At 43.5% G+C, this 22,802-nt stretch overlaps 2 protein-coding genes across 5 annotated transcripts in view; one reads left to right on the top strand and one right to left on the bottom strand.

The window, feature by feature from the left end:
• RETREG2 (reticulophagy regulator family member 2) overlaps positions 1-7,125 on the top strand; it is a 30,926-nt gene extending 23,801 nt beyond the window's left edge. For both annotated transcript variants that reach the window (XM_089520398.1, XM_089520397.1), the window contains exons 8-9: positions 1,468-1,603; positions 2,563-7,125. In XM_089520398.1, the coding sequence (XP_089376524.1) occupies positions 1,468-1,603; positions 2,563-3,236 (810 nt within the window). In that variant the 3' untranslated portion in view covers positions 3,237-7,125. The remainder of the gene's footprint in view (positions 1-1,467; positions 1,604-2,562) is intronic.
• A 66-nt stretch (positions 7,126-7,191) lies between these two features.
• Positions 7,192-22,802, bottom strand: part of STK36 (serine/threonine kinase 36) — a 40,543-nt gene continuing 24,932 nt past the window's right edge. For all 3 annotated transcript variants that reach the window (XM_089520394.1, XM_089520395.1, XM_089520393.1), the window contains exons 20-27: positions 20,988-21,051; positions 20,313-20,423; positions 20,103-20,177; positions 13,512-13,683; positions 13,148-13,295; positions 11,780-11,939; positions 10,646-11,383; positions 7,192-8,995 (exon numbers count right to left, since the gene is read on the bottom strand). In XM_089520394.1, coding sequence (XP_089376520.1) covers positions 8,849-8,995; positions 10,646-11,383; positions 11,780-11,939; positions 13,148-13,295; positions 13,512-13,683; positions 20,103-20,177; positions 20,313-20,423; positions 20,988-21,051 — 1,615 coding nt within the window. In that variant the 3' untranslated portion in view covers positions 7,192-8,848. The remainder of the gene's footprint in view (positions 8,996-10,645; positions 11,384-11,779; positions 11,940-13,147; positions 13,296-13,511; positions 13,684-20,102; positions 20,178-20,312; positions 20,424-20,987; positions 21,052-22,802) is intronic.

The raw sequence follows: 22,802 nt of genomic DNA, 5'->3' as shown, positions 1-22,802 counted from the left end.
CATTTATGCTGACCAAGGGACTTGGTATGAACTTCAGTTTCTAGTGTGAGGGAGCAAAAGGCTGACATTTTTGAGAGCTGTGAGCCTTTGGGACGTCACACTGTTGAAAAAGCATTTCTCCCTCAGTTTCCTCTCATTTTCCCTCTTTTGGAGCAACAGTCCATTGGTCCTCCTTGGTTTGGTGGAATTGCCATATGACTGTTCCCCAGTATTGCAAGCACTAATTACATATATAACCCATCTGATTCTGCACAGATATTCTGCAATGTAGTTGAAAGTGGACAAACAAGGAGGATAGAGTGCTAGTCTTGCCCTGTCCATCATCACGTTACAGATCTTGTGGCTGACAATCTGATGAGGAATTTCAGATTGATGTGGAGAATCTCCACATGGAGAGAATGCTCTCCTCATTGTACTGTTGATACCAACATGAAAAGAGTGAGAGCAGAGGAGAGTTCTCTCATCATGTTTTTACTTTAATACTTTGCACAGTGGCTGACTATGGTTTGTGGAATGATGGGTCTGTGTTCAAGCTTCTGTTTAGTCAGAGTGAGAAGATGTTTAGGGCACAAGAATTGAGTTGAGCACAACTTTAAATCAAAAAATGATTAAGCATCTCTCCCAAGCCATTCATTCGTCTACTTTGGACAATAGTCTTTTTAAAATTAGAACTATTTTTTAAAGTTGCAGCAATAAACAGAAACACGTTCTTCTATCTTTTTCATTCAGTAAAAAGTGAATTATATAGTGCCTCTCAATTTGAAATCAATATGGTGGTGATTTTTATTGTGTGGACTGTTTATGTTACTTTTAGTTGTCTGGTAGTTGTCTTGAATGCTTTTTGTAGGGGAAAGATGGGATACAAATATTATAAAATTAATAAAAGTAAAGTAATAGATAAAAGTGTTTAAGTTTTTTTCCCTTGGTGGTTCATATGGTATATTCATACATAAAGTAGCTGGCTCACCTTGTACTCAGCACAAACAGTTTACATTATTTTTGAGCTTGTTTGGAGGTTCTAGCAGGGGAGCACAGCTATCGTATACCCTTGACCGAAGAACGGTACACTCCTCTTCCACCAAGCGCGCAGCTTTGGGAGGGACACACATGGAGCGGTGAGGGAGGAAGGGGACACCCGCCTAGCCTGCCAGATCAGCCCAATCAACCCTGGCGATCAATGGGGTGACAGATGTCGTAGCCAGATCGCCCTGCTGTTATAAATTATTTCCCAGCTGTATTATGAGAACGATGGTCTAGTGAACAGGTGATTGTAAGGTTAACCAGGTTCAAAGATAGAGCAAGGGCTAAGGACAAGTTAGCCTTAGCATCTTCTGAGGGTGGAGACCCCAAGCCCACAGGTAGTGGACCTGTTACAAAGTGAACTCTCTTCTTTTTGGTTTTTAGCCACAAATCCCAGTGAGCCAAGTCCAGCTTTGCAGTTTTTCCTCACTCTCCTCCTTTTTGCAGGTGGATGTGAAGAAGACAGCACTAGCATTGGCAATCACAGACTCGGAGCTCTCTGATGAGGAGGCCTCTATCTTGGAGAGTGGAGGTTTCACCGTCTCAAGAGCAACCACACCACAGCTGACAGATGTGTCTGAAGGTGCCATTTTTATTGCCCAAACCCTCATTCCCCCCTCCCCCCAGTCTGTTGAGAATTGACCTATATAATAGAGTACAGGTTGTTTGTTCCCTGGTGGAGACATAACAGAGCAGAAATAAGATCAGAAGAGTAGTTGCATAGTTAAGATTAATAGGAAAGAAGGGAGTGTAGGACTGGATAAGACCAGAGAACTGTCAGTTCTGATCTCTGAATACAGCTCTCTTCTCCATGAGGAACTGGGCTGCATGTGTCCTGTCTCAGCATATTAAAGTGGTGGGTCCAATAAGTCTGTACTTTGTCGATAATAGTCACCCTGTACTCTTCTGCATATTACTTGCCATTTGTAAACTTGTAGCTCCCCTGCCCTGACTATTGGTGTTGGCCTCAGACAAACTGCCTGACGTTATACCGCAGCATAGTAAAAAAGCCTTGGTTGGCGTCGCTGGCTTAGCTGAACTCTCCTCATATTGGTCTGTTCTTTTATTCCACCACCATATTATTGAAAACAGTGGGTAGGGCTTTTGTCTCTCCAGAGCTGAAAAGAAGAAAGATGCACAGCATATTTTAGCCATTAGGTTAAATGACTTTTGTGAAATCATAGGCAGTGACACACACACTGATCAGCTCTGCTTTCTTCTGATGAAGAACTAAGGGAGAGAATCAGGAATAGGATCATTTTTGTGGCTGATAATCTTAAACCTGGGTGGATTGTTGTATTATCCCAATGACTGGCCTGTTATGACCAGTTGTGAAGATTGGCATGAGCATTGCTGAGCAAGGTCAGAGTAAGAAAATAAAGAGGAGCAAAAAGCCAAGTGAAAATGTTCAGAAATGACTTGGTGTAATAAAACAGACTGAGAGCCATTCTTGGGCAAGCAGCTGAAGTGGAGTAAGATTTGAGGTTTCAACCTTTGGCGTTTTGAAAATGGTGTTTAATCAACTCTCAATCTGCTTTTCAGATTTGGATCAACAGAGCCTTCCCAGTGAGCCAGAAGAGTCTTTCTCCAAGGACATGGCAGAATTCCCCTCCGTGGAAGAGTTTCATTCCAGAGACTTAGGACCACCCAATGAGGATGACAATTTTGCGGTGCCTGCCCATGCTGCCCAGCAGCTGGACTCTGCCGAGGAAGAGGTGGAGGCATCAACAACCCTCATTTCGGACCCATCCATCCTGTGCCTGGCCTCACCCCTCCATTTTGTAAATACGCATTTCAACGGGAATGGGCAGGCAGTGGCAGGAGGAGCTCCTGAGCTCGAAGGTGCTTCTGCAGGCGGCCTGGGGCTGCACATTGATTCACTGAGCCAAGAGATTGTCACAACTGCTATCAGTACCGTAGTGCAGAACACCCTGTCAGCCCTGCTCCGCTCCTCTGAGGACAGTGAGGGACCTTCCCTCTCTGAGTTCCTGCCCACTGAGCCTGAGGAGAGACTCAGCTTCCAGGCACAGCTGTCTGAGAGTGAGGAGATAGGAGCAGCCTCTCTGGCTGGTGAGGAGGAGGAAGCAGATGACTTTGAGCTGCTAGATCAGAAGGAGCTTGAGCAGATGGATGCAGAGCTGGGCCTTTCTGGAGAGACCCCAGCTCCAACAGCTTCTCCTCTCCCTCTTGAAGAAGAATCATCACCGAGCTCCTAGGTCTTGCTACTCTCCTGCATTTCAGTAGCTGCAAGGAAGGACAAGTAAACACATGGCAGGGTTTGATCTATGCTGACTTGGGATGGCAGAGCATCTGCATTCACAGTGTTATGTCTGGAATAGTGAATTGTTGCTCCCATTTCTTCCTGTGTTGACCTTCCCATCAGGTCATTGTGTCCATCCATGCTTTCTAGTGATGATGCTGTCTTTTTGTCTGCTGCTGCAATTCGTCTGTCTTTGTCTTTGTTTTTTTGCACACCATCTCTAGGTATACCTGCTGCTCATCCCAACGCACCCAGTAGGAAGTTAAATGGTTTTATTGGATGGGGTAGGAGGATTTAAATTGTATATAACATTATTAAAACATTGGGTGTTTAGTTGAACAGGGATGAGGATTTTTATATAGAAAAATCAGTTGGGGAGGTCTTCTTCCCTTTATATAGAAACTTGGATGGGTAAAGGAAGCAGCTTCAAAGGAGACACCAGTAATTTTGCTGTTTGGATGAGGGGGGGGGGACACATCTGGGCTTTGATACCCACTTTGCACCAAATAGCAGTTGCTCCTTAAATTTCAACCGTCAACCCTTTCCCTTCTCTATCATTTTAAACTCCTAGTCTAATTTCCTCTCTGAGAAATGTGACTTTGACAGACCTGAGTTAGGCTCCAGGAAAAGAGAGCCCAGTCTTGTTTGTTCTAACTTTAAGCCAGGTTCTTGAAAGCCTCTTTAATTCAACTGAAAAAATGAGGTAACCTGAAAGCCTTCTGTTTTCACATTCTGCTGCCACTGCACTTTAAATGCAAAATACCCCTATATGTGCTTGTTCCTGTTTTCTTAAAACCTGACTAAACCAGTCCTGCTGTGTGATGCAACCTTGGCAGAGGGCAAGCTTTTCTTTCCTCAGTGTTGCTTCTGGGAGAAGCAAGAAGCATCTTGAGAAGAGAGGAATATCTAGGAAAGTGGGAAGAACCCTAGACTCTTTGTGGGGCAAGCGCTCTAACTTCTCTTGCTGCCTCTTTCAGAATGCTTTATAGTTTTTTATTTAACTAGTTGGAATAGTGTGCCTATTTGTGTTCTCAGGATGTGGGAAGTTTGTTGAGGCTTTATTCCCCAAAGGTGATTACTGCCTGTGGAGCGTGCTTTTTGCACAGCTTCGCAGTATTTTTTCTTTTAAAAAGGAAATCTGGTTGAAACTACTGAGTAACTGAATCTTTCAAAGGGGGATTTTAGTTTACAACAGTATAATGGTTTTTATTATATAGAAACAGAGTTCCTCTGCCCATTCAGTGTGCATCCCATGAGTGCATTGCAAGGCTAAGATTTGCCTCTGGCATTTGCCTTATCAGTTGAGTGAACACTGTTTGCTGCCTGGAATAGTTCTTTTTGTCTGATTTCAAGGGATTGCAGAGTAGGGCATGACAGTGGTATTGTGAATTGATCATTATCTCATTGTGTAAAGTATTCGGGATGGGCACTTCTTGGCAATTCCTGATGCTCTTGGTTTTTGCATAAGAGCAAGTGCACCTTAGTTTTCAGATGTTATGCTACATCTTTGCACTGCATCTCTTAAAAATATTTTTCAAACTGAAGGAGGAATTCCACATGTATCTGCAAGACTTTTCCTGTTTTGGTCTATTTCAGAATACGTTAGTTGTTGTGCAATTCAATTCCTCCGCCCCTGTATTGAGTTGGGTTTCCTTTACTGGGTTTCTTCACTGGATTTCTGGAAATCTTCTTGCAATATTCTTCCCCAGGATTGACTCTTGTCCTGTCTTGTGTTGCCTGACCCGTGCCCTCCCCCGATCAAATATTGTGGAGGGATAGCTGTTAAAAACAGCTTCCTCTTAATGTTTGCACTTTGGAAATGGGAAGCCGTGTGGCACTGAGTGTGATGCTTGCCTGCCTCTGTTTTGTGTCCTGAGCACAGATTTTACCACCACCTCTTGATAACCAGAAGCCCTCACTTTCTTTTTCTGGTAAAGGAGGCATGTGATGTGTTGGTATTTCTCTCTGGAGCTCTAAGCACTCCTCCTTTCTTTGGATGGCAATAGTGCCATGTTGCTCTGGGACAAGGGTCTCCTACTGAAGAGCTAGAAGTTTGCTAATGTCACCCAGTAAAGGTGGAGGACTTTGAACTGTGTAGCAATGTTTATTCTATGGCTAAATATTTAAAAGTAAAATGTAGTCTTTTTAATAAAAAAAGGTGAAAGATGTGAATTTGGGGTTTAAAATGTTATTTTCTTAGCTGATCTGTCAGCTTTTTTTGCCAGGTGGGCAGAGGGTGTGTGACTGTAATCCTTGCGAGCATGCCTTTTGCCAGCTCTCTTGGTGGAAAAAATTGTCTTCTGTTGTTACCATCTCCCATTTGCCCTTTCCCTTTGCTCACTTCCACAGATGGCTCTGATGTATTAGAATGAGGCAGCCATTTCCATGGTCAAGTGGCTGTTACCCTCATCCTTGTCTCTCAAGACCCATATTCCATTCAACTTCTGCTGCAGCAGCTTTGCGAACGCTCTGCTCCTTACCCAGATTCAGGTGATTATGTCAGGGGTTCTTGTGCAGAGTAAAAGAGTACACCTACATATCCTTGTAGAACTCCTTTTTGTGCTTGGGTTAGTTTTCACAACCCGCAAATGAGACAATCAATCTTTCTTAACTACAGTATGTAACATAGTATGTGAGGACTTATAATACTGATTGCTCTTCCTTGCAAAGTGTCTCTTGATGTAAAAAAAAGGAGCACATCAACAGATCATTGATCTGACAGCAGCTCCTTGATGTGTCAGAATTTCTTCTCCTTGCACAGGAATATTGAATCAAGTGGCATCCCCCCCCCCCCCCGAAACACACACAATCTCAGGTTAAAAAGCCTGAATGCAGACTTCCTGCTTCTCTGCTGTCAGAGCACTAGGACTTATGAACCAAGGACATCCGTGACCAATCTGTATGGTTACTGGCAGAGTTGGCTCTCATACAGCAACATAGTGGCTTTGACTTACATGTTAAATTCTCCTTTTTATACATATGGGCTCCTGCTTCTGTTAGTTTGAGGAGATCTTTTCATGAGCCTGTTATTATGTGTAGGTCAGCTGGCAAGCTTACTTGCTACTGTATGGATCATGGATCTTCAGCAAAGGTCAGGGAAGCTCAATCAACCTGCTACAATCAAAATGTTAACAAAAGGTTTCATCTTACCTTTCTATTCCACTTAGTTTTAAAAAGTGCAAAGATTAGGCTTAATCATATGGCTGATTTCCAAAAAACACTCCATATACACAGGATGAAAACTTCAGTTGCCCAGCAGTATGTAACCAAACATTTGTGTTACAACATTTACTTTTTGTCCATGCGGGCACTAGAAATAACCTGCCAACACAATGGTGATTTTGGTCTCATTCTGAAGTGACAGCTGTCTTATAAAGTAGGGGATGGTGCCCAAAGGATCTTCAGTATAACAAAGTCATACAGTCCAAATTGTTATTTGGGGATTTGAATGTAGGCTGGAACAGGTTACAACATACATTTCTTTTCCTTGATTGATCTTCCTCTATGTTTTTTCCCATTCACAAAACAAGAATGCAGCAACTTTATTTTACAGTTACTACCACACACTCTTAATAAAGCGCAGAACTTGGCTTTTAAAAAATAGCAAACATATCCACCTTTAACATTATTATCAGCTTCCTGGTGGTAAAAAGTGTTTGACAGTGGAATACGCTGTCTTGGAGTGTGGTTGAGTCTCCTCTGCAGGTTTTTAAGCTGTTTGGATAACCATCTGTTGGGAATGCTCTGACTGTGTTTTCCTGCATAGCAAAGGGTTGTACAGGCTGGCCTTTGTGGTCTCTTCCAATGCTATGATTCTGTGATCTATCAATAAATGTTACATTACATGCATGCCAAAATTATTTAAAACTCAAATAAGATGTACTTTTAAGTTACATACCTATATGAAACTATAACGGGATATGATTTATTATGTAGTTTAATAACTTTTGTGCAGCTCAGAATCACTATTCCTGTTCTGCCAGATCATCATAGTAACAGCAATAATACTGTAGCTTAATTGCCCTTGATTCTGTGGCTTTGGACCAGAAACTCAGTCAGTCTGCATATAGAAGATGAATACTTCTTGGGAGTGCTAGGCCATCAAACTTTCTTGCATTCTTTTCTTTGTATACAAGATCTCCTGCTTGTTTCCTTTCACAAACAGGGCTGCCATTGCTCTGCCAAAAGAAACTAATTTAATGAACTTGTATAACTTTTCCCTACTTCATTGTGGTTCCTTTAGTTGGCCAAGTAAATAGATAGGATAAGGTTGACTGAGTTTCCAGAATGCAACTTGCGCTTGCAAATTTGGTTGACTACAACAAAAGTTTCACTAAGCTTCTCTGTGTATACTGGATGAAATATAGTAGCTGTCACTACAGCTACTCCTCACTTTCATTTCAAAATGCATAATGATGGCTTACTCCCGAAACAGATAGAAAAATCAAAGGACGCTACTATTTTAGAGATTAAAAACCCCTCTGGAGAAACTTGCCAAGAAAACCTGCTGAGCCTTAGGGTTGTCATAAGTCAGAAATGATTTGAAGGCACACAACAACAAAAACTGTTAGGTAAGCTTAGTAAATCCATTCTGAGCTGTTTGTATTCTTTATTGCCTAATTAGTCTTGCATTACTCAAGGAGACTTATTTCCAGGCAAGTATGCATAAAATCACAGCTCTGCAGCGAATCCTGTGTTTATTTGTCCATATTGAACTCCTAGCAAAATGTGTACAAGGCAGAAGTCCTTCCTTCCTCAGCTTCCTATAGTGGTATTTGACATGAAAATGGAATAATACCATTTTAAATACTAAATATTATAACAAACCTTTCAAGTATAAGCCATGTGTGTATTATAAGTGTGTTGAATATTACTGGAGCAGAATTAAAAATATCTCTATTAGTTCCTTCTGTGTTACATAAGCAAGAACACTTCAGGAAAGAAAAGAGGCTTTATGAGAAATACATAGTAGTAAATAAAAATGCAAAAGAGCACTAGGCCTGTGTTCTAGCAAAATCCTGAAGGCCTTCGTGCATAAATAATACATGCACTGTATTATGATTGTTCAGGAAGGTTGTTCTTTGTCAACTCAAAATGCCTCCTAGCTTCTTCTCCACAAGTTAATCTGCATAAATTAAAGCAAAAAGAAGAGAATGCCTTCTTTTGGCTTGCTGTGTCATGGTCCTCTCTCTTGAGCAGGTACAGTTGTTGACCATCTTTTTCAAAAGAAATATAAAAATATTAGAAGGCACTTGCTGACAGGAGTGTCATAACTTGGGATGGACAGAACATTTCATACTTGGAATTTAGTGCTGTTCCTGCATAGGCTTTTTCTGCCAAATAGGGAAAAGATAAATCATACACAGATGGCTGGTTGGAGAGGCAGCTTTAAATGGTGTCCTGGCTGATCAGATGACTCAAAATGGATGCCATAAAAACTATTAACCAAGAAGTCTTCAGTTACAAAGGTTAGGGTCTCCTGTTCAGCAAACTGAAGGCACATTTCAGAAAGTTTCTCCATGGCTCAGGTGCTGGGAAGAAATGCTACAGGTATGCCCCTTCTCGTTCTCAAGTGCTGTGGGCAGGCTGTAGGAGGTGGATCAATTTTTTGCAGTGCTGTGTTGATGAGTGCCAAGGGCTGCTACACGTACAACTTTGAGACTGATCAAGGAAATGTGCTTCCAGCTTCTCACTTGCTCTGAGTGACACCAGCACCTAAAAAACAGATTATGATAGGAGCTTACTGGCCTGACATAGTATCTTCTCTAATGGCCAGCTTCCTCTAAACCCGTAGTTGTCTACTGGTGCCAGCCCCTGGAGAGGTTTCAGAAAGGAAAGAAATGATTGTAACCTATGGATACAAATATAATACCATTCCCTGGCACATGAGGGGGAAAAGAGTTGCTGATCCTTTACATTAGATATCTTAAGCAGCACTGTCCTAAAGAACTTTCTGCTTTAGGACCAGGGCTAGATAAGGCACATACTTTTAAGTAAAAGTCCAATGGAGTCTGGGGTCTAGTACATAGGAATATCATAACATACTGGAACAGGGCCAACCCCATCATTAGGCAAAATAAGGATAGTTGATTTTGCCATCATAAAAGGGTAGCTAAGGAATTTGTTATACAGTAGATGTATTTCTGCTACCAGAGAGGGGAAAGGTGGTTATGAAATGATTATCTTGGATGCCAAAACAATCGGCTTTAAGTTTTTGTAATATTGTGCACCTTGACTTGGGTAATGGAGGTAATTATAGAAAAATCCTTCAAGTTCAGAACAAGATCAATGTGTACTTTCTGAGGCAAGTACATTTTTCTTAACCAGAAGTTTTCATAGAAAGTGAAAGTGTGTGCTGACTAGTGTACTGGACACTAAAATGTGCATAGCTGTAATTAAGAAAAAGAATAGGACTGTTCTGTACTTTCTAGGTATAACTCTCCTAGAAAGTACAGAACAGTTACAGGGAGAGATTAAAAACAGCTAATTACTTGTAATTACTTTTCCTAATAATTAAGATATAGCTTTATAACCTTACAATAGTAACAGGTGGAATGACATCCCTTTCTGCATAACAAACTTTGTGTGTGTGGGTGTATTTTAACTTATTGGGGTGTGACCTCAGTAAATGAAGGAATACCACACAGTTCAAATGCTGACCTATGTTTTATACACTTATAAGTGCTAAAGCAACAAGCATCTGTGTGTGCAAGGAGGATGGTTTGTGCTATAGGCCATCAGTTGTAGCATTCTCAAATAATGGCCATTGAGGAACAAAGGCAGGAGGAAGGATGTTGTATAAAGGTAAGGAGAGTAAATAACCATATGAATGAGTATTGGAATGTAGTGTGGGAAACAGGAGACTTGATGACCTCATAAGGATGCGGGGTTAGTGTTGAAATCTGTGTAGTGTGCCAGAAAACTGGGGAGCAGGAAACCTAAATTTGCTAAGAATAACTTCTCAAACTCTGGATCAAGGCACATCAATATCCACTAGTTAAAATATTGAGAGCAATTTGTCTTACTGTCACTATAAAATGCAACTTTACAGAGAGCAGAAATCAAGATAAGCAGCAGCTCCTCCAAATCTGTGATCTTTCTAACCTTGGTAGCAACTCTTAAAGCTTTTTTCTACAAGGAACCTACCAATTGCATTTTCCTTTGGCTCTAATCCCCCTAAGTGGCTCCAATTTTTGATGTGTAAATGATGGATTTGAAGGCTGTTGTGCTTTGTTGCCTTCAAAGACTACTTCAGGGAATCTGAAAATGAAGATTCCACTATACATGCTAGTGCATTAACTGAAGCACAACAAGCTAAGAATTCACAACATTATCCCACTGCTTCCACAGTTGAGGAATTGGTACCTGGTGGATCCCGGGCTGATGGCTAATGGAGCGGAGAGCAACGAGGGCTGCATTTTGCACAGCTGGCTGGGAATCATGGCAGGCAACATCCAAGAGAAGATCAGGTGCCTTATTCTGGATCAGCAAATCCCCCAACTCCACTGACTGCCGACCCAGGTTACCCAGTGCTGAAGCTGCGTTGCAACGAGTCTTGGTTTGAGGATCTCCTAGGAGCTGAACTACACAAGGCACTGCTTTGTTGAGGGCCTGCGTAAAAGAACCAGCTTGGTAGGCAGCATTGCCAACAGCAAAGCTGGCAGAGCGACGCACATGTCCATCTTCATCTGAAAGACATTCCAGCAGACGTTCCAGCAGCCCAGTCTGGCCCTGCAGGACCTGAGGAAATCCCTGTCTATGGCGCAGCAGATTGCCTACAAGGCTGCAGGCTCTGGCACGGACTAGGCACTCCGGGTGGCAGAGAAGGTGGTTCAGTGCCTGGGAAGTAGAGCCACATAAGAGCTTCTCTACAAAAGGCAGGTGAGTTGGACTGGCCCGGGCTATATGGGTGAGGAGCGAGAGCAGGTCTGCAAGAAGGGATACTTGGTCTGATAGGAAAATGGATGACAAGAAGTCAGTAGCATGTTGTGAGGTGGCTGCTCCCACCACTTGTTCAATAACCTCCTCATCACTAAGTACCAAGTGGCAGAGGAGACTCAATGGCAACTCAGTCTCCAGAAAGGGAAGATGGTGAATGCAAACCTAAAAAGAGACAAGAAAACAGAGCAAAGTGTGGGAAACAAAACGGCTCTTGATTCTTATTGTAGCTGCCTATGAAGGGCAAAAATCTATGCATTGTCAAGGATAGAACTTTTATTCTTCACCCCTACCCCCCAGCCTAAAAAATCACCTGTGAATAACATTTTCTAAAAACCTGTTTAAGAGGATGGTATGTCTTCACAAACAGAGCCATAATAAGGCAGGGTGAAGTATATTCTATATGGAACAGAACCACATGATCTACCCAGAACTGACTGATCTGGCTAGGGAAGAAACTTAATCAGTTGGGAAAAGTGAGGTGGAACAGGCATGGTCCCTCCCGCAGCTTCACATTTCTAGTGTGGAAGAATGAGCAGAGTTTAACAAAAAAAGCTTTACCTGGAGCAACCGGGCAGGGATTTCAAATTCCTTCAGAGTAGTCATAATACGTTCTAATATTTCAGGGTCCATGTCCATAGCAAAAGGGAAACAGAAGAGCTGGCAGACTTGGAGCACAGTAGCTGGCACTAGCTCTAGATCACCATCTTCATGCAACTGCCTGGAAATAGGGCAAGAGAGCAGCAATGAATCAAACACCCACTTCCCAGTATGAGCAGTGTCTTGTCTGAATGCCAAAGGAAAGCTAAATCCAGTGGAATCACATTTCCAGGTGGCTATACCACAGCTAGAGTAAGTTAAGGCCTACAGTTCACTAGCAGAACATACACTTTGCCCACAAAATGTTCCAGATGCTGTCTGAGAAAGAAGCCTGCCCAAAACCTTGAAGACCCATCACCACTCAGTGTAGTACACAATATTGAGCTGGATGAACTTGGACCAGTAGTCTGACTTAATATGAGACAGGCACCAATATTCTACCTGCCATGCCATGAATTTTAGCCAATAAATGCTGATTTCTGAGCCAAACCACTGTGTTTGGCCTCAAAGGAACAAATATTATGCTCAAATGAGGTAGGCCAGATTGTGTAAATCTGCACAAATAATAATAATTTGCACCATTTTAATATTTTAAAGAGAATTGAGCTGAAAAAGGACAAAGAATAAGGTGACCATAAGGAGGCTGATGAGAGTCAGTGTGGGATAGTGGTTTGACTATGACTCTGGAGACCAAGGTTCAAATTCCTGCTCAGCCATGCAAACCCATTTAGTGATTTAAAGCAAGTCACACTCTCTCAGTTTCAGAGGAAGGCAAAGGCAAACCCTGTCTGGAAAAAATGAAAAACAAAGAAAACCCCATGATACATTTGTCATAAGTCAGAAATAATTTGAAGGCACTCAACAACAGAGAGGCTGATGCTAAAAGCTGAGAAAGTGTTAATGAGGTATGTATAATCCATCTAGTATTTCTTATTTCACAGTCCAGCAACATCAAAATCTTTCCTGGTAAGTGTAACGCTATAAACTTCTGTTCTTAAGAAAGTTAATATTCTTAAAAAGCTAAATTATCATGCACAACTCTAGATGGCAATAAAAGATCCAGGGGAGCACAGAAGTCTCCCTATCACATGCACTACTTTGGTCTCTGCTGGCAGCTTTCTTGTTCAGAACAGAAGCTGAAAGAAGAGAAGCAACAAAAGTAAGGTTTTGAGTGGGACACACTGCAACTGCTGAATGATACCAGTCATGTTTGGATAAATAAGAAATATGTTTCTGTACAATACTCTCCCTTAAATCCCCCATATCATTAAACTTCTGTTGCCATTCTGTCCCTTCTGCAAGTCAACTTGGGATACATTTATCACTCACGTTTGGGCTAAGTACTCCAGGAAATCAGGCTCCAGGAGCTTGTTCAAAGTTGCCATGATAACTCCATTAGGTTGGGCCAGCTGGAGAAGACACTGGTGGGGTTCATGTGTGAAGACAAAGATGGCTAAGCTGAGGAAGAGCAAGGTTCCTACAGGGCAGAAAGGGAGAGCAAGTATCCCATGTTTGTCCATTTAATGGACAAATACCCTTCCCAAAGTTGATTGCCATACCCAAACATGTAATGATAGAGAAATCTGAACATCTTTACATACAGCCTCATGAAAACTGTAACCTCCCAGTGTGTCTTTGTCACTGAGACAGCAGGAGGGATTTCTGGGAGGCCTGGATTGTTTTATTTTTGTACCTTGAGGTGAGATGAGGGTCCAGTCTGGCACTGGCACATGCTGACCAGCTCTGGGGTTCTCTCCATCTATCACTGGCTCTTGAGTGGTCAAGTGGAGCACCATGGCAAAGCGATGCCATATGATGCTCCAGAGTTCTGAAGCAGCGAAGGCCCGCACCACTGCTGCATCGCCCTATCAGGAGAGGGACAGACCAGTTAAACAGGGGCTAGAATGCCTTCCCTAGTAATTTGCCTAGCTTGAATTGTGTAGATGTTCCATCTGCAGCTTGATATACTACCTTCCACATAAGTTTTCTTACTTGGCTTCTCTTTCCCTTTGTAACTAGAGAGATGGAAATTTGGGTTTCCACACAGAGGAATTACTACACAGGGTTGAGCAACTTTTCTAAGCCAATCCCAAACTGAACATACAGTTGCTAGTATGGAACCCTTAATTCTGCAAATGCTGAAGGTGTGTCTTTTATGTCAAGGGGGAAATAAACAACCAGTTTGGAGAGCTAGCCCACATGATGGTTGAGAAATTGGTTGGAATTTTTCCACACACTGCCTTTCAGTTTCACTGCCAAGCTACAATGTCAAAAATTATTATTTTTCCAGTTTCTAATTCAGAAGTTAAACCTGAACCATGTACCAAGAAATAAATCTTAGGATTTACCATATCTATCTGTAGAACTGTGATAGCAAATGGGATTTTCTAGGTCCTGTGTTATCCATCTACTCTCCTATGATGTAGCTGCCTCTCCCACTATGGGCAGAGCTATTTCTAAGGATTCCCATGAACAGAAAGGGTAAAGCAAGGACAAAACCCAGTTATCTACTGCTAAACACTGTGGGGTACAATTAAATGGTGCAGTGTATATACTCATGTATACATTGTACATTTTCTTTCAAAACATTGACCCAAAAAACCTGGGTTGACTTATACATTGGTCAATATAGTCAGGTAAGCCCTCACTGTTCCCAGTGACAGCGCATACATATGGCCGTGCCCCCATTAGGGACAACGGGCTCAAATGAGGGATCCAAAGTGGCTCACAATGTAAAGCAAGGATACAAATAAAATACAAGGGTTGGAAGAAATTGGGAGTGAGGGATAAGTAAAAGAAGCTCACCAGAGGCAAACTGATCATGCGGAGTCCCCCCCCCCCCCGGCTGCTGCCAAAGTCTTCCCCTCAAAGCCCTCCTTGGCATGCTCCACATGCGAGCCATGCACCCATTGCTCCTGCAGATCTCCAAATGTTGCCCAAAGCATGCCATCACTGCTGCTTCCTCCTCTTAGTGAGGCTTCCGTTTGAGAGCCCAGGGGTGGATGGTTCACCTCCGGGGCTGCTTTAAACCTGGACAGGAGAAATTACTGGGCACTGGGATCCGGTTTAAAGCAGTTCCTTCTTCCTCTTCTCCTTGGTGAGCCCTCCTCTTTCCCCTCCACCTTGGCTTTCTCCCGGGATCAGCGCTGGCTCCCCAACCCTCCTCACCACCTTGACTCTTTTACTTATAATAATAATAATAATAATAATAATAATAAACTATTTATTTATAGCCCACTTTTCCTGGGAGATCAAAGCGGGTTACAACAGAGTACTACACAATGTACAATTTACAAACAGTATTCATATAAAAACCACAACAATACGTCAGATTAATTAAAAACAGAGTAAAAATTTACAAGATAAAACCGAACAAACACCTTGTATTGTGCCCGGAAGCGAATGGGCAGCCAATGCAGATCGTATAAGACAGGCGTTATATGGCTGGTCCTGGAACATCCAGTGACCAACCTCGCTGCCATATTCTGCACCAATTGAAGCTTCCAGGTTTGGTACAAGGGTTGCCCCATTTAGAGTGTGTTACAGAAATCCAACCGAGAGGTCACCAGAGCATGTACCACCGTTTCAAGGTCCCCCTGGCCCAGGTAGGGTCGCAGCTGGTGTATCAGCCAAAGCTGATAACAGGTACTCCTGACTGTCGCATCCACCTGAGATGTAAGGTGGAGCGACGAGTCCAGAAGCACCCCCAGACTGCGAACTGAGTCCTTCAGGGGAAGTGTGACCCCATTCAGGACAGGTGGACAAATCTCCATCCCCGGGCCCGGGGAACCTATCACGAGTACTTCCGTTTTCTCTGGATTCAAGCTGAGTCTGTTTTCCCTCGTCCAGCCCATTACTGACTCCAGACAGGCGTCTAGAGGAGAGATGCCATCCCTGGTCACTGCATCTGTCGGAGACACAGAGAAACATATTTGGGTGTCATCAGCGTACTGATAACACCGCGCCTCGTGTCTCCGGATAATCTCTCCCAGCGGTTTCATGTAAATGTTGAATAGCATGGGGGACAAAATGGCTCCTTGAGGGACACCAGATGTAAGTGCCCTCTTATCGGAGCACACGTCCCCCAGCTGCACCATCTGGAATCTACCCGAGAGGTAGGAACGGAACCACTGGAGCGCAGTGCCCCCGATACCTAACTCCCTCAGGCGTTCCAGAAGGATACCATGGTCAATGGTATCGAAAGCCGCTGAGATGTCTAAGAGCACTAACAGGGACACGCTACCCCTGTCCATGCCCAGGCGGAGATCATCGACCAGGGCGACCATGGCAGTCTCAACTCCATAGCCCGCCCGGAAGCCAGTTTGAAATGGATCTAGAAAATCTGTTTCATCCAAGACCGATTGAAGTTGAAAGGCAACTGCCCTCTTGATCACCTTCCCCAAAAAAGGCAGCAGGGAAACAGGCCGATAATTACTTCGAATCAGGGGGTCTAGGGAGGGCTTTTTTAACAGCAGTTTTACAATGGCCAATTTCAAGCTGGATGGAAAACGCCCTTCCCTAAAAGATGAATTAATTATGCAGCGCAACATAACAGTTACAACCGACCCCCCCTGAGCTGCTAGCCAAGAGGGACAGGGATCGAGAGAGCACGTTGTCTTCCTAACACTTCGAAGGATCTTGTCCACTTCCTCGGTACTCACAGACTCAAAATGATCCAGTACAATCGAGTCCACGGAGGCTCTGGGGACCTCTACTCTGGATCCTGAAGAAATACTGGCATCGAGATCAGCCCTTATCCGAGAGGTTTTATCCACGAAGAAGTTGTTAAACTCATCACAGCAGGCCTTGGATGGTTCCAAAATAGAGTTCAGGGAGGAGGGCAACTGGGTAAGCTCCCTCACTACCCTGAACAACTCTGCCGGACGCAACTCCGCGGACGCAATACGTGCAGCATAGAATGAATTCTTAGCTGCACTTATTGCCACTCCGTAGGCCTCCAAATGAGAGTCCAGGAGTGCCTTGTCGGCTAAGTGCTGGTGTCTTCACCAGTCACGCTCTAGTCGTCGCAGAACCCGCTTCCTTTCCCTGAGGTCTTCTGTATACCAGGGCTGTTTTTTGGAAGCAGGCCTGAGAGGATGCTTGGGAGCGATACTGTGTATAGCCCTGGAGAGATTGGTATCCCAGATGTTAGTCAGGGCATCAACAGAATCGCCGTCAGTTCCAACCATATGCCCCTCTAGGGCTTCTTGGAACCTTTTGGGTTCCATCAGCCTTTGAGGGTGGACCATCCTAATAGGTCCGCCACCCCCGGGAGGGATCTGGGTAGATGCCTTGAATTTAACCTCGACCAGGAAGTGGTCCGTCCATGACAAGGTGGAGATATTTGTTACCTCCACCCAGGGACTCTCCATGTCTGTACAAAAGACCATACCCAGTGTATTACCAGCAGAATGCGTAGGCCCTGAGACCAGTTGAGACAGGCCCATGGCAGTCATGGTAGCCATGAACTCCTGAGCCGCACCAGTTGGACTATGACTGGCCTCAAAGGGGATGTTGAGGTCCCCCAGGACAAGAAGCCTAGGGGACTCCAACACCAGCTCCGAGACCAGCTATGTCAGCTCGGCCAGGGAGTCTGTTAGCACACGGGGTGGCCGGTAGACCAACAGAATCCGTAAACTGTCTCTGGCCTTCAGGGTCAGGTAAATACATTCGATATGGGCAGTTTGTCGGACATAGTTCCTGGTTAAGGAAAAGGTGTTCTTGTGAATCAAGGCAACACCCACCCCCCACCCACCTAACCTGGTCTGGTCCTTAACTGAGTACCCGGCAGGAAGGGCCTGAGCCCACACTGCTTCACTTTCAGGCCCAAGCCAGGTCTCAGTAATGCAAGCCAGGTCACAGTTCTTATCCTGTAATACATGCATCGGCAACCTACGGCCCGCAGGCCGGATCCGGCCCGGGGAGGAGCCAGATCCGGCCCCTGCCCGGTCCTGCCACAGGCGCCGCCACCGCCAAGGCCTTTGGGCCAGTTGGCAGCCTCCTCCGCCTCCTCTTCCTGCGCCTTCTCCGGGGCCAGAGACACCTCTTGCAAGCCCTTGTTTGCGAGCGCGCGCTTACAGGGCTTGCAAAGAGCAGCTCCTTCTCTTCAGGGAGCCTGGCAGGGGCTGGCCAATAGAAAAATGGCGAGGGAGGGGGCTGTTTCTAGCCCCACTCTGCCATTGGCCAGCCTCAATGAGGAAGAGAAACTTGGGAAGAGCAGGAGGATGCGGAGGAGGAGGAAGACCTCTGGCTCAGAGGGAAGGGAAAGGAAGGGACGTTGTTTCCTAAACCCCTTTGGCTCCGAAAATGAGCAACAAGAGGAGGAGGAGGAGGAAGGTACCATTTCCAATATGCATTTCCCCCTGGATTTAATTATATTCCCATGTCTCTTTCCCCCTGGATTTAATAATATTCCCATGTATATTTTCCCCCTGGATTTAATTATATTCCCATGTATATTTTCCCCCTGGATTTAATTATATTCCCATGTCTCTTTACCCCCGGATTTAATTATATTCCCATGTCTCTTTCCCCCTGGATTTAATTATATTCCCATGTCTCTTTCCCCCTGGATTTAATAATATTCCCATGTCTCTTTCCCCCTGGATTTAATAATATTCCCATGTCTCTTTCCCCCTGGATTTAATAATATTCCCACGTATATTTTCCCCCTGGATTTAATAATATTCCCCTGTCTCTTTCCCCCTGGATTTAATTATATTCCCATGTCTCTTTCCGCCTGGATTTAATTATATTCCCCTGTCTATTTCCCCGTGGATTTAATAATATTCCCATGTCTCTTTCCCCCTGGATTTAATTATATTCCCAAGTATATTTCCCCCTGGATTTAATTATATTCCCATGTATATTTCCCCCTGGATTTAATTATATTCCCATGTATATTTCCCCCTGGATTTAATTATATTCCCATGTACATTTCCCCCTGGATTTAATTATATTCCCATGTACATTTTCCCCTTATTTATATATTTCCTCCTTATTTATTGATATCAGTCAGCTTTTGAGATATGGGCCCATTGTTTCTGAAGCCGAGAGAGTGTGACTTTCCAAATTGTCTTTCTGTGCGTTTTTTGTCCTTATAATGCTGCCTTGTTGTGACAATGATGGTGGTGGTGATGATGGTGATATTGATATCAGCCAGCTTCTGAGGCACAGCCAATGCAAGTTGCTCTGATTTTTACAAACTCATGCGCAGTGAAGAAAAAACAAAGTCCCTTGACCAAGTACACACTTCTGAGTAGTATAGTTGGTGCAAGACATTGAAACCTAGGGCAAATCACTTCTTGCTAAACCAGCTTTACATGTCAAATATGCATAGCCATGTGAACTCATGTTCAGTGTGAAACCCAAAGAGTTTGGTTATGCAGTAAGCCTCTGAAATATGCAAGAGGCCATGTTAAGTAAAGCCATGTTCAATGGCCAAATGTGCTGTTTGGAATGGGGGAGAGGGGTTGGCCAAAAGGAAAGTACATATTTCTGTCATCTGTCTAGGAATAATGCCCAAATGTCCTCTATTTTGATCATGGCTAAGAAACATGCATTTATATTAACATTTTTTAAAAAACAGCAATTTTTTTGCATGTCCTCCATTTAAAAAAAGTGTCCTACATTTGAAAATGTTGTCATATATTATTTATTTATTTAATTATTTATTTTTTGGCTTCGGACCCCCAGTTGTCTGAGGAACAGCAAGCCGGCCCCCGGGTCAAAAAGGTTGCCTACCCCTGCTCTAATAGATCGTATATTAGGTGGGTCTTATTCTTTACAGACCTGGCATTGCACAGGAGCAGAGACAGGGTTTGTGGTACAGTTGGACTGACCCTCAGATCTCTCTGGTTAGGAGAGTGGATGGAAGGAGAGATAGATATTACACATGGATCTTGTCTTCCTTTATGAAATGACTCCACTTATCTCCCCTCCCAATTCCTTCCAGCCCCTGTATTTTATTTGTAGCCTTCTTTACACTATGAGCTACTTTGAATCCCCTGCTTTGAGCACCCATTGTCACTAATGGCGGCATAGCTGCCATTATGTTTTACCTTTGACTTATCCACGGTCACATAAAAGTTCCTTATTTTGGCCCCCAAACCTGCCCTTGACTTATACATGAAGTCAACTTATAGTCGACTATATACAGTAGTCCATTTTCCCCACCTGGCTGCAACTGCAGCCTCATACCTTCTTGATGCCTATTTTCTGGATAACTTATGGATTCCTTTTAAATAACAAAAATCTTTGTGGTACATGGAAAAAAACCACATACCTGACTTAATAGGTGGAGTAGTAACATCAGCAGGCTATCATAGAGGCCAGCTCCCATAGGTGGTGGCAAAGAGAGCTGAAAGACATAAAAGAAGATTTAGACCTGAGCCAGGAGAGGTGTCACAGTTCACTACTATTGAATGTCAGGCACAGTACAGCCAAGAGCCTCCACTGTCTGATACATTCCAACCTCTCTGTAGAAAGTTCTTACCTCTGCAGGTTCTGTGAATGCAGTAGCTATAGATGTCAAGGCTTCCTCCCATCTGAGCTTTAAAGTAGCACCATACTGGATAAGATTTGTAAGCAGCAATCCTGCAGCACTCTACATGGGAAGGAAACCACACATTTTTGTACACATCTATGTAGAGGTCTGCTCTACACTGCTCCATGTTGAACATCAGAATGCTTTCTGACCTTAATTGGATATGGAGCTGGTGATTAGATTTCTCAAATAAACTACTACTTCCTTCATAGTTCACAGGAATCCAATAGTAAAACTTTCCAGCTAGATGCCATAATAGCTAGGCTACCCCTTTCTTTGTATTTCAAATAGACCTAGTGCACACTTGTCATAATGCATGGAAGCAGTGGGGTCCTCTTTTACACAGTCCATGAAGTTTTGTCCCTGACACGTTCAAATAACTATAAGATGGAGACGGGCTTAATTCCTTCCTTTATTTTATTTAAATATTTATACATCATAGGATTTAATGGCAGTGTGTAAAGCACTCCTCTTAAACTTGCCATCAGGTAGATAATGATTGGATTTCTCCTCACAGAGAATATACATAGCTAGATCTAATAACAGACCATATCTATGAAACATTATGAATTTATACAGAAAATTCTAAACTGTGACACAGAGACTATTAGCAAAATGACTCACTAAAACAGAGGGAGTTGCTGCAGGGTTGAAAAGTTCCATAGTCTTTTTCATCACAATGTCAAATCTAAAATACCATCAAGAAATAATAGCATTAGAGGAACAGGACAAGTCACATCAAGGTTTCATTATCTATGAAATCAGCTGAGTAACCCTAGTTCTCACAAACAGCCACACTCTGGATTTTCAGAGTATGCCAATGCACTTCTTAGAGATCCAGAAGAGCAACCTTTATTCTCTTAGTTGTAGAACTGCATCTGAACACTGCTCAGCCCCCCCTTCCCCATCTATTGTACGGCTGTGGAGGTACAATCCAGTGTTACGAAGTAGCTTTCTACAGGGGGTTGATTGGGTAGCCTAGTGGAACAGCACCCAGTGTTACACTTCACCATGCTATGTAGTATCTTGGCCAGTATCTTCCTCAAGAACAAATTACAGGGATAATCAATTTGGCTTACATCAATACTTATAAATTAGACACTAACATCTCAACAAACAGGTAAACAGAAAACCTTCTCACCCTGATGCCAAAAAGATAATATCAAGGCCAGACCCAATTGTTATATGAAGGGAATGCTGTGGATATAGTATATCTTGATTTCAGTTAGGCTTTTGACAGGGTTCCCCATGACATTCTTGCAAACAAACTAGTGGAATGTGGGCTGGACAACGTAACTGTTACATGGATTTGTAATGGCTCCTTTTCATCCTGGAGAGAAGTGACCAGTGGGGTTCCACAGGGGTCTGTGCTGGGCCCAGTGCTATTCAACACCTTTATCAATGACCTGGATGATAGAATTGGGGGCATACTTATCAAATTTGCAGATGACACCAAATTTTGAGGAGTAGCTAATACCCTAGAGGACAGGATCAAGATTCAAAATGACCTTGATAGATTGGAAAGCTGGGCCAAGGCTAACAAAATGAATTTCAACACGGAGAAATGTAAGGTACTGCACTTAGGGCAGAAAAATGAAATGCACAGATATAGGATGGGGACACCTGGCTGAATAAAAACTACATGTGAAAGGGATCTGGGAGTCCAAGTAGACCACAAGTTGAACATGAGTCAACAGTGTGAAGCGGCAGCTAACAAGGCCAATGCGATTTTAGGCTGCATCAATTGAAGTATAGTGTCTAGATCAAGGGAAGTAATAGTTCCACTCTATTCTGCTGGAATATTGTGTCCAGTTCTGGGCACCACAATTTAAAAAGGATGTTGAAAAACTGGAGCGTGTCCAAAGGAGGGCAACTAAAATGGTGAAAGGTCTGGAAACCATGTCCTATGAAGAACGACTTAGGGAGCTCGGGGTGTTTAGCCTGGAGAAGAGAAGGTTAAGAGGTGATATGATAGCCCTGTTTAAATACTTGAAAGGATGTCATATTGAACAGGGAGCAAGCTTGTTTCCTGCTGCTCCAGAGACTAGGACCCGGAGCAATAGATGCAAGCTCCAGGAAAAGAGTTTCCACTTCAACATTAGGAGGAACTTGTGCATTTCTGACAATAAGGGCTGTTCGACAGTGGAACAAACTCCCTCGGAGTGTAGTGCAGTCTCCTTCCTTAGAGGTCTTTAAATAGAGGCTGGATGGACATCTGTCAGGGATGCTTTTAGATTTCCTGCGTGGCAGGGGGTTGGACTGGATGGCCCTTGTGGTCCCTTCCAACTCTATGATTCACTGGGGAGAAATTTCAGTGGATGGTGGGCCACAACTAAAAGGGTCCTCTCCCCTCTCATCACCTTTTAGGCTTCTCCCACTCTAAGGAAGGCTTCAGATGTGGTTCTCAGGATGTAGGCAGGTTTACAAGGTGTTCTGTCT

Source organism: Sceloporus occidentalis, unplaced genomic scaffold (genome assembly GCF_023333645.1).
Source record: "Sceloporus occidentalis isolate IW3139 unplaced genomic scaffold, rSceOcc1.0.p SCAF_4, whole genome shotgun sequence".
Taxonomy (NCBI): domain Eukaryota; kingdom Metazoa; phylum Chordata; class Lepidosauria; order Squamata; family Phrynosomatidae; genus Sceloporus; species Sceloporus occidentalis.
Note: the sequence above shows the minus strand (reverse complement) of the source record. Positions and strands in the feature narration are given on the sequence as shown.